The 11,560-nt window shown below is 41.3% G+C and overlaps 1 protein-coding gene across 1 annotated transcript; it reads left to right on the top strand.

The window, feature by feature from the left end:
* The first annotated feature begins 1,227 nt into the window (after positions 1-1,227).
* LTV1 (LTV1 ribosome biogenesis factor) lies at positions 1,228-11,356 on the top strand. The gene is made up of 11 exons (XM_005507679.3): positions 1,228-1,612; positions 3,123-3,254; positions 3,759-3,947; positions 4,995-5,082; positions 6,004-6,124; positions 6,900-7,149; positions 7,865-7,992; positions 8,950-9,089; positions 9,359-9,411; positions 10,037-10,237; positions 10,851-11,356. Exons 1-11 carry the CDS (start codon positions 1,610-1,612, stop codon positions 10,962-10,964), a joined length of 1,419 nt encoding a protein of 472 aa, XP_005507736.1. The 5' UTR covers positions 1,228-1,609; the 3' UTR covers positions 10,965-11,356.
* The last annotated feature ends 204 nt before the right edge of the window (positions 11,357-11,560 follow it).

Here is an 11,560-nt window from a genome sequence, read left to right on the forward strand (position 1 = left end):
TTAGATGAGGTTACACAGGAAGGCGTCCAGGCAGGTTTTGAATGTCTCCAGAGAAGGAGACTCCACAACCTCCCTGGGCAGCCTGTTCCAGTGCTCTGTCACCCTCATCGAGAAGAAGTTTCTTCTCAAATTTAAGTGGAATCTCTTGTGTTTCAGTTTGAACCCATTACCCCTTGTCCTATCATTGCTTGTAATCGACAAGAGCCTGGTTCTGTCCTCGTGACACTCTCTATATATTTATAAACATTAATGAGGTCACCCATCAGTTTCCTCTTCTCCAGGCTAAAGAGACCCAGCTCCCTCAGCCTTTCTTCATAAGGGAGATGCTCCACTCCCTTCATCATCTTTGTCGCCCCACGCTGGACTCTCTCCAGCAGTTCCCTGTCCTTCTTGAACTGAGGGAACCAGAACTGGACACAATATTCCAGATGTGGTCTCACCAGGGCAGAGTAGAGGGGCAGGAGAACCCCTCTCGACCTGCTAACGACACCCCTTCTAATACACCCCATCACGTAACCTTCTCTCATCTCCTTCGTTTGGACGGGCGAGACATGCAGCAGTGAGCCCGGCCGCCCTAGGACGCCCTGGGGACTCTGTGCGGAGCCCGGGGCAGGATGGGGAAGACTCCGTGCTGCTGGCAGCACTGGCGGCCTCGGAGTGTCGCGCTGCGCAGCCGAAGCACAAGGCGGCTCCGCCGAGGGCCGGTGAGCAGGAAGAACCGCGACGGCGGCGGTCAGAGGCGGTAACAGGCTGAGGGCTGAGGGAGACACCAACAGGTGGCTGCAAACTCTCAGAGATGCTCTTCTCTCCAGCGCAGCACCCCCTCCACCGCACCGCTCCCCCGGGCTGGGCGCTGTCCCGCCTCCCCAGTCCCCACACGGAACCCACGGCCAGCGCTGCCTCACGTCGCCTGAAGGCAGGCGCTCGCTCGCTCGCTCGCTCCCTCCCCTCGCCCCGCCCCGCCCCGCCCCGCCCCGCCCCGCCCCCAGCCCGGGGGCAGGGGGCACCACGGCCCGGCGGCCGCGCCCCCACCCGCCTCCCCCCCCAGCTGAGCGGACAGTGGCACGTCCCGCAGACCCCACCACGGCCTCTCAGGCGCCCGCCACGCCCCTAACGGCCGCCCCTGGTAGCGGGGTCAGGGGGCGGGGCTCCGAGCCCTAAGCTGCACTCCCTGAGCGAGCCCCGCCCCGCCGCCTCACGGCCTGCGAGAGACGGCCGAGCCACTGCGCACGCGTGTTGCCCTTTGCCCCTTCCACAGCGTTCTTCCATTGCGGCCCGTCGGTGAGCGGAACCATTCTCCACTAACTGGGGGGGGAGAAAGTGGGAAAATATGCCTTCGGAGGGTTGGAGGAAGTACCCTGCTTGCGCACACGGAGCCTCTCCCTTAGTAAAATACTATTTAAGTCTGAGAAAACTCTCGTTGGTTTTGTTACTAAGGAAAAAAATAAGCCCTGTCCAGACTGGCAGCCTGTCGCTTTCCCCCCGCTGGTCACTGGTTTATCCCAAGAGGAAGGCCGCAGCTCCGCGGTGCTGAGGGCCGGTCCACGTGAGAGTTCGCAGGGCCGGGGGCGCCGGTAGCGGCTTTTCCCCTCCCCCCTGCCATCGCGCCATGGTGAGGACTGGGAGGAGGAGGAGGAGGAGGAGGGGGGCAGGGGATAGGGCGGCCGACAGCGACTCGGTCACTGTCGTGCCCGTCCCTTTTCCCCCAGTGTCTGGGTGGAAATCGGGCCGTTTCCGTAGGGGGGTTTGGAGGGCAAGAACGGCCCCTCACCTGTCCGGGCCCGACTTGCGGACGTGCGGCGGGCAGCGGGAGGGGTCGGCGGGCCGGGGAGGAAGCAGGCGGCGGCGGGGTGGGGGCAGCGGGGCTGAGGGGCGGCCTGGGCCGCCCGGGCGGGAGCGGCGGAGGCGTGTGCCGGCAGCCGCGGGGACGGGCGGGCAGGTTCCTGCTCGGCGTCGCGGTGTTACGGGCACCTCGCTTGTAGCGTCGGTCGGCAGCTAGTCTGTTCATGGCGGCGGCGTGTTGTCTGCTTCTAGAACTTAGTGTTTCCTTCCGCGGTTGCTCCAAGCATAAGATTTGAAAGCGCAGTTTGGAGTAGAAACCCAAAACTCAAGACATATGGTGGCAGTTGATATGCTCTGAACTTTGATATAACAAAGGTTATAAAGGAAAAGTTTAGGTTGGACATTAGGAAAAGGTTCTTCACCCAGAGGGTGGTGGAGCACTGGAACAGGCTCCCCAGGGAGAGGTTACGGCCCCAAACCCTCTTCAGGAAGAGACTGGACAACGCCCTCAGACACATGGTGTGAGCTGTGGGGTTGTCCTGTGCAGGGACAGGAGCTGGACTCGATGATCCTTGTGGGTCTCTTCCAACTCAGGACATTCTATGATTCTAACGCAGTATGCAATGCTGTATGCCTACAGTTACCAGGTGAAGAAGTTAGGTTACATCCATAGAGTAGTTTCTAGGTTAAATATACCTGCTATTAACACATTTCGGTGTAAGTAAAGCCAGAAATTTTGGTAAAAGTCTTTCCCCAAGTCAGATGTGCTAACTTGTAAGAAAGATTTTCACCCAGTTAAGAATACTTCAGGTTTTTGCTGATCCAGAATGCAGATATATTTTCAATGTTAGAGCTGTGTCTGTGCATTGGTGCAGTTGATAGTTTTCATGGTTGAAACGAATTACCAGTGTAGGATTATCTATCTAAACAGTTTTCAAGAAGCTGGGTGTGTCTAGGTGTATTTCCTTACCTCAGTTCCCTGTGTTTCTTGGATGAAGTTTGTTTCAGATTCGACTAAGGGTTTAGAAAGTAGTTACTTTGAAATTCTTTTTTAGGATTGTATGTCCGTGTGTATGTGTTATAATCGAATATTTACTGTAGCAATGCATTGCCATTTTGCAACAGAATACAGCTACATATGCTATTAGAACATATGAAATGGCTGTTGTGTGGGGGGTGAGAAGAGTCAAGCTACCACTAGTCTCTTCTCCTTTGTCTCTAAGTATATAAAACATTGCCTTAAAAGGAATACAGTAGCATGCTCCAGGCGAAAGATTCTTTTAAAAGTGCATTTAATATTTCAGTTTTTAAATTATGATTAACCAAATGTCCTTTTGCAGCCTCACAGGAAAAAGAAACCCTTCATAGACAAGAAGAAAGCGGTAACGTTTCACTTAGTGCACAGAAGTCAGAGGGATCCACTTGCTGCTGATGACACTGCACCCCAGAGAGTTCTGCTTCCCACACAGAAAGTAAATACTCACTTCTAATATTGAGATAAAAAATGAGATTAAAAAATGCTGCAGGAGAGGAAAAACAGCGGGTGTGCAATCATACAATTCAAAAACATAGCCTGAGAGAAGGTAGTTTTTAGTCCACCTTATTACAAAGAAGGGGATGTTATAGGGAATTTGATAGTTGTGAGTTAGTATCTGATGGGTTGAGGAGTGACTGACTAGTATTAGGGATATAAACATATTAAAAAAAAAAAATAATTGCCTGACCCACACTGAAAAAACAGGCTTTGTTAGTTTTTCTGCTTATGGAAAACATTGTTGAAGGTTCTGCTCAGACAGCAACCCCACACTGAACCAGGTGGTTACAACATGCTGATTGGCTATGGTTAGGGTAATGAGTAGAGAGGACTACAAGGACGTAAGAATTCAGTCATTCTCAATAGATGAGTTACTTTTCTTTTCGGTAATAAGTTTTAAATGGGCTAAGTAACTAAATATATTTCTTTTTACAATTCTAAGGGCCATGAGGAGCAAAGGAGGGAAGAGCAGCGGAAGTATGGAGTCTTCTTTGATGATGACTATGACTATTTGCAACATCTGAAAGAAGCCTCTGGTCCCTCTGAGCTTGTCCCTTCTCTGCGTGGACAGCAAAGCAGAATTGTTGTCACAAGTGAGGGGCATATAGAAGATGAAATTCAGCGAGTTCCAGTAAGTAGTATTTTTGCTCATAATAATCTTATGCTGTTTTATGGAGTTCAGCATCCTATGGACACATTAAGCATATTCAACAAGTGTTATCATGTCTGATCCATATATATATGATCCTTGTGACCCACTATCAGACTTCCCTACAAATAAAACCAAGAGTTGACAAGTCAAAGTTTATTGATGAACAGTACTTTGCTAGCACAGTGTTAAAAGCACTTTGTGGACCCATGACAAGCTTTTCTTGAAAGAGGTAGCTTACAAAGGTGTTTGTTTGAACAAGCCTTGTGGTTTTTCTGGCATTGGCATTTGTTTTTAAGATTTTTAAAACTTTTGAATGCTCTGAAAGTTATATATATACCAGATCGTATTACTAGTACACCATGTTTTTAAAGTGAAGTGAAACAACCCAAAGGGAATAAAACTAAACTTTTCAATTGGTGGCGTAACTTATTGAATTTCCATTCCAACATGATGTAGCATAAGGAAATTCCACAAGTAGTTTCAAGCAAGGAATTATGAAATTGCTAGTCAGTCACTTTTAATTGTGGGAGTTTGGTTCAAGCAAGTACTGTAATTTTAGTTGAAACCCAATATTCTTAGTCAGAAATACCTTTCAGGTACAGTTCAGTGATACTACATAAGATTTAAGGTTATTTTGGATGTGGGTTTTAGTAAGCTTGTAATAAGCCTTTCAATAAAGGACTAATTTTAAATGTGTGCTAGTGTTCTCCAGAACAAAAAATAAATTATAAATTTCATTGTGTTTGCTGCACAACCATTCTCTAAAAAGCTTCAGACCTGCCAGAATACTGTCCCTATACCTGGAGAATATTGATATGAGGATTAATGCTGCCAACACTTGACCCAGCTTTCATTGTGTAACTTTGAAAATATGCCACCAATGAATATTAAGACGAGTGCTACTTTAAGTAGCTCGCACAGAGGTTTTTTTGGTCACATGCTTATCTGCACATTTTTGTTAATGTGAGTTCAAATGAGAAACTGAGAATATATTGTGATGTTGGCTTTTTGTTTCTTTTTATAAAGGCTCCATCTATTAAGTTGCCTTCTTCAGTATTTGCCACAGAGTTTGAAGAGGTTGTGGGCTTGTTGAATAAAGCTGCTCCTGTTTCAGGTATCCTTAACTCTTACCTTTCTGCAACGTGAGTTGCCATGTAGGTACTAGATGTAATTATGGCTTTGATTACAGTGTCGTATTAGTTTTGGTTTAGAACAGGCTCAATAACAGACTTAAATAATGATGTATAAGAGACCTGTGTTTCAATTGAGAACTTTTTCTGTGATGCACTAATAATAGTTTTTTAGCTTTGCTTGGGCAGGCGGAATCCACGAGCTCTTACTTTTGTGTAGTAAATATAAACTAATAATGGGGGAAAACCATATATAACACTATTGATTTATTACTTCATCTGTTTGAATGGAAGTCTGGAACTGGATTTTCACTCTCAAAATTTACCTTCTTTTCCATTGTTGAGTGATATTTACTTCATTAATATTATTTGGTTGTTACAGGCTGTAAGGACACTTTCATTATCTGTGCTTGCACTGAACACGTTCACTTTACAGCTATCTTTTATAACAGGAACTAATTGTGGTAGTTCTCTCTGTTCTGACAGAAGGATGCTAAAAAAACTTCTGTTAATTGCTGCAGAGAGACATTTTCTGACTTTTTGTAATGTAGAGAATTTTAGGGGCTGGGAGCTCAGGTTGGCAGTTGGTCATACACTACTTTAACTTGGATATTTTTTCTTCAACAATATTCTAAGTAGATTATATTAAAACTTATTTATGAAAGCTTCAGACCTCTGGGGAACATTCTTTTCTGGATGAGGAAAATTGACAAGAGACTGGTGACTTGCCCTGGCTTGTATCAAATGTAGAAGTATTACTGGGGAATTTTGTGATTCTTAGGTTTAATCTTTCCTTAAGTGCAAATTAACAGTCTAGTCAGATTGTTTTTTATCCAGGAAAGTAGCTTCATAATGTCAGGAGAATGTAGGTATTTATGTTTTGGTTTGTTTGTTTAACTTTCTAGGACCACGGCTAGATTTTGATCCTGATATTGTTGCAGCTCTCGATGATGATTTTGACTTTGACAATCCAGAAAATATCCTGGAAGATGATTTTGTTCTGCAAGCAAATGAACCACAGAAAGGGTACATAGAGCTTTAGAACTGTTTGGCATATGTAAATAGGAATGATGCTATTTGTTGTTTCAGGTGGTGGTGTAGAAAGCAAGAATAGTTTCAGATTTCAAATTGAATACTTAGCTGTGGTAAAGGAAAAAAGTATTACCTTGCGTTATATAGGTGGTATCTTACAAACTCAGATTTTCATGTGTTGTCCAAGAGATGGGTTTCATATGTTAGTTTGAGCTCATGGATTATATGTATTTGTTTACACATGCAGTGTATGGAACTATTTAAAACATTGACATCTATCACATGTAGAATACATCAGTAATAATATTAATGAAGGCCAATGGCTGTTTCCAGAACCTTTACAAACACTTCATGTGATACCCCATCATGTATTATTTCTTTAGGTTTTGGTATCATTCTCATCATTCTACAAACAATGAGAAATTTTGCTAGTTCTAATGCTCAGGACTGCAGCTAGTGTTTTTCTTTTTCCACTTAGACGTGTATGGTTGAATGTAAACATAACCTCACTTCCAGTGCACAGGTGTGTGATCCAGCAGTTACCAGAAACGTTTTCAGCTTTCAGACGAAAGTAGCACTATGCTGACTTTGGCAATACCATTACTACTAAACTTGTTTTTCTTTTACTGGCTTGAAAATAGTCACTTTTTATCTTTGCTTCTCGAGATTTAAATACATTATTGTCAAATAGTTTCAGATAATCCAGCATTGGTCAGAGCTGTGAAAAGGTCCATGTATTATTCTAAAACGATTTTATACTTATGTTCAGGGGATCAGATGCTGAGGATGAAGATGAGTGGGAAGATGTGGACGATGACAGTGATGAAAAGGATAGTTGCAGTAATGGTAACAACTATGATTCAGATGGTCCTTTATCAGATGATGGGTTTAATGGACAGACAAAAGAATTTCTTTTTATGCAAGAAGAAACCAGGAGTCGTTTCACTGAATATTCTATGACATCTTCAGTAATGAGAAGGAATGAGCAGCTAACCTTGTTGGATGACAGATTTGAGAAGGTGAGGCAGCTCAAGAATGTAGCTGTTAAACATAAGGGTGTTCAATGCTTCTTTGTCTTTTGATGCCTTTTATAAAGTGGTGTCCTGTATGCCTGTGCAAACTCCTACTGCCTGCAGTAGTCAGGGCATCAAACAGCTGTTCTTTGCACATATTCCGCATTTAATATTGTGTGCACTGAGTGGCTTTTTTGGTGTTGCAGAGTTATTTGCTATTAAAAGGCTTAACACTGATATAGTTAAAATTATTTTCATCACGGTAATGAACATTCATAGTTGGAGTTATACTTTTGTCTGAGAGGCTCAGTTCAAAGCAGCAAATCATGTACAAGTGCCTGGTAAAGACTCACTTCTTTTGCCCTTTCTCCCCACTGCACCAGGTGTACATTCGTGAAATGATGTCAGACCAGTGAAAATATGGTGTAACGTTTGTCCCGAGCAGTGACAGGCTTTTTAGTGTGCAGATTGAAATAATGCATCAGAGTAAGAAACTTTTTCCAGAAGCTGATTTACATATTATTAAAAGATAATTTTGTCATTCCTATGCTGAAAGAATACTGATAGTAAGGAGGAAATCCTACTGCAGATGTGTTTGACAATTTTTCAGCAAATGAGAGGAAAGAAGAGGAGGGCAAATAGAAATGTGTAGATTTTTAATCTGTCAAGCAGGTGCATGATAAATGTGATCTGGCTACAGATATCCACTCCTTTATTTTAGTTTTTTGAACAATTTGATGAAGATGAAATTGGAGCCTTGGACAACGTGGAATTAGAAGGTTATATTAACACAGACAATGCTCGGCTGCAGGAGGTTCTGAACGATTACTTCAAAGAGAAAGCAAAGGAGTATGTATTCCCAGAAGTACTGCTTCACATAAGTAGTTATGTAATTTTGTGTTTATATTGAAAATTTGAGTATGTTATTTCCAGTTCAGGTACTCAAAGATTACACCCCACAATAAAAGCAGCTACGTATGACTATTAACTGTTTTTTAATGCCAGTGAATGTCAGTCTTAGCTTATGAGATTATAAACTTAAGTGGAGGCATTTTGTTGGTTTTTATGAGATTATGCTCCTTTTGTATAATTGTATTGAACTTAGTATAAGTAATATCTAGAGGCATTCTTCCTTTCACTTTTTAGTGTAACTTACCTTTCTCCTTATATGTTTACTTTTTTTTTTTTTTTTTAACAGACTCTGTGGCTAAGTATATTCTATGCTGCTGGTATGCAGTTTATTCCACTCTATACCTAGTTACATGATAATAAACCTGCAGGTGACTGTTGCATGGGTACCGCTCTTCAGAGCACTGCAAAAATCGGTGCTTATAAAGTAACCCTGTGTCATTGTAAGACTTTGTTTTAAAGCAGGTGTTATTATCCCAAACTTAAATGACTAAATATTCCCGTGTTAGTCTTGTGTTTCCTGATGGAAAGATATGGTAATGTGTCCCTCATAGTGAAAGATGCTACTGCTCAGTAGCAGAGTATATAATCACCTCTAGAGCTGTCTTGCTTATGGACTAAAAAGTATACTCTCTTCTCCTGACATTCAGTCACAAATATTGTGTGACCTATGTTTTTGAAATACACAAATAACTTCTTTTTTAACTATGTCTCTTTTCCTAATGTTTTGGTTTATTTGGGGATTGCTTACTTAAGGAAACTTATTTTTGCTGCAAGTTTCATTAGGAAAAGCTGGGTTTGGTTTGGGGTTTTACTGAGGCAACACTGGATTTACGTAATTACACATTTTCAAGAAAAGATAAACCTTATTTTTTTCTTCCCTGGACTTCTTCCAAGTTGTGTGAAATTGGATGCTCTTGAACCCTGTGAAGATGTAGACTCTCCTGTGGATGAAGAAAGTGAAGAAGAAAAGGAAGAAATCGTAACTGTAGTTATTGAGGAACCAAAAGAAAAGTGGGATTGTGAATCCATTTTGAGTAAGTATTTTGGAATTCACTTGTTTGTTCCTAGGATTTCGAAGTAAATGATAGGTGATCTCAGGACTTTGCTGTTTTAGGTAAAATGGTTTATGTTTCTGGATCACAGCAGCAGGAATTCTTGCTAGATAGAACTACTGCATTTGTGGGGATAACATAATTCTTCCCATTTTATATCTTCAGAAACTAAATAGTAGTAGAATTAATAATAAATTTGCCTAATTTCTATTTGCAAGCTTTTCTTCACTACTTTTTTCTTTGTGACCTAGGTACATATTCAAACTTATATAATCACCCAACACTTATTAAGGAGCCATCAAAGGTAAAATCGTTAAACTTATTCTAAGTAACAACCTGGCTTGGGAGGGTTTGAGACAAAAGGGTTTTCTCAATATCTGTCTTTAAAACAAGGAGAGAGCAGAAAAGAGGTTTAGGGAGGGTGCTAGCCTCTGGTATTACTTCTTCACTGAAGGAGGGTTTAGATGTATTTTCTTCTATTAGAAGGAAAATGGACTAAATTCAAAATTTCTGTAATAGCGAGGCAGAAAGATGGAGAACAAGGAACTTGCTTTCTTGTTATCTGTATCTTGTTCCCCATCATTAGAGCACAACTTGATGTTCTGGATGTGTGAGATTTTAAAAGGAAACCTTTTTCTTGAAAGCTTATAAAGGAATATTAAGTGACTGCTTAAGTTCTTTTTTCAGTAGTATTTAAATAAAAGGGAGAAACTTGTTCTGGAAGGGCACATTCTGTTCACGGGTGTGCTTGATTTCTTACTTTGGAATTAATGTGCATTCTTCTGAGGGAAGAAAATAGTATGAGGAAACTTACATGTTTCTTACTGCTAAATCTGAATCGCATGTTTTTATACTGATAGGGCAGTGCAATGTGCATGTCTTGAAGAGAAAGCTGGGGACTGTTAATACATATGTGCTCTCTATTTTAGCCCAAACCAATAAAAATTTCCCAGAAGACCGGAATTCCCCTACACATCTTGCCTCAGAAGGGTCTTACTGCTAAGCAGATTGAACGCATGCAAATGATCAACAGCAGTGACCTGCCAAAAGCATCAACACAGCCCCGTTCCAAAGATGAGAGCAAAGAGGATCGCAAGGCTAGAAAACAGGCAATAAAAGAGGAGCGAAAGGTACAGCTTGTTTTAGATAAAACTCTGCAAAAACGTGTTATATTATCTGAGTTCTGTCTTAATGAACTTTCTTTAAAGCTCATTTGTTCTTGTGTGTGGAAATTAATAGGAAAAGCTTGCTGTTCTTGAAGGACTAATTATTGCTTCTTTAAAAAAAATCTACTGGAAAGAAAGTTAACTTCAGAGTTTTGCCATCTCAATTTCCAGTATGGAAATTTTTGTCTGTTATTGTGGCCACTGTTACATAAATAACTTCAAAAGGAGCCCTCCTATTTCCTGATTATCTAGGGAAGAAAAAAAACACCCAGTTGTGATGTTTCAGGTCGCACAAAGTGAAATGTCTCTGAAAGAAATGTGGAAAGTCTAATTGGCCATGATGATACACTGGTTTTTCTATTTAGCAACAGAAATTGCCAGGATCTTAGAAGCTTCAGCTAATTTGAGATAATAATCCCAGAGGTATTCATATTAATTTGACTGCTAATAATTAGTGCCATAAATAATAGCGTTGTCTAGGTTGCTGCTGTTTTTATGATCTATAACTGTTAATTAGAATGGTTTCTTTTTGTGCTTTATGCCGATTTTATGAATTTGTAATTATTTGTATGCACAGGAACGCAGGATGGAGAAGAAAGCCAACAAGCTAGCCTTCAAAGTGGAGAAAACAAGGCAAGAAAAAGAGCTGCTCAATCTGAAACAAAACGTTCAAGGACTGAAACTGTCTTGACGAAGCTGAAGAACTTACTGTGGAAACCTCCTTAAGTTTTCATTTGTACTGAGAGGGGAACTGCTAACTCACAGCTTTGCCAGTCCTGCTCAGTGGGGCTTATTCAGATGTTACTGTTAAAAGAACCAGTAACTTGTCATCCTTTCTGAAATGAGGTTATACATAAAACAGTGTTATTAGTGATGTCTATTCTGTCACGAGTGACGTAGCAACTGTTGGAAAGTTTCATTAGAGTAGGAATGTATTACAATTTAAAAAAATATTTTTCTTACAAGCTGTCAGTGGACAAAGTTTTATATATATATTTGTTGAATGTATTCAACAAGTCAGCAGAATCCTACAGATTTGATCTGATTAGATTATTCTATTAAATTATTTCAGTTTACAAAACATTTATGTCTCCTCTCCCTTATACTGATGGTTAAATACAGTGCCTTGATATAGCATGGTTTTGTAAGTCAAGGAGTTTTCACTTGCTTCTTAGTTATTTTCTGGGTTGATTATTTATTGTTTGGATACTATTATGAAAGATGTAAAATAACCTTTTGTAAAAGACATGTCTGAAAAGCTGTAGTGTAGCCAGATGTCCCTGTTAC

The sequence above is a fragment of the Columba livia genome, chromosome 3 (assembly GCF_036013475.1).
Source record: "Columba livia isolate bColLiv1 breed racing homer chromosome 3, bColLiv1.pat.W.v2, whole genome shotgun sequence".
NCBI lineage: Eukaryota > Metazoa > Chordata > Aves > Columbiformes > Columbidae > Columba > Columba livia.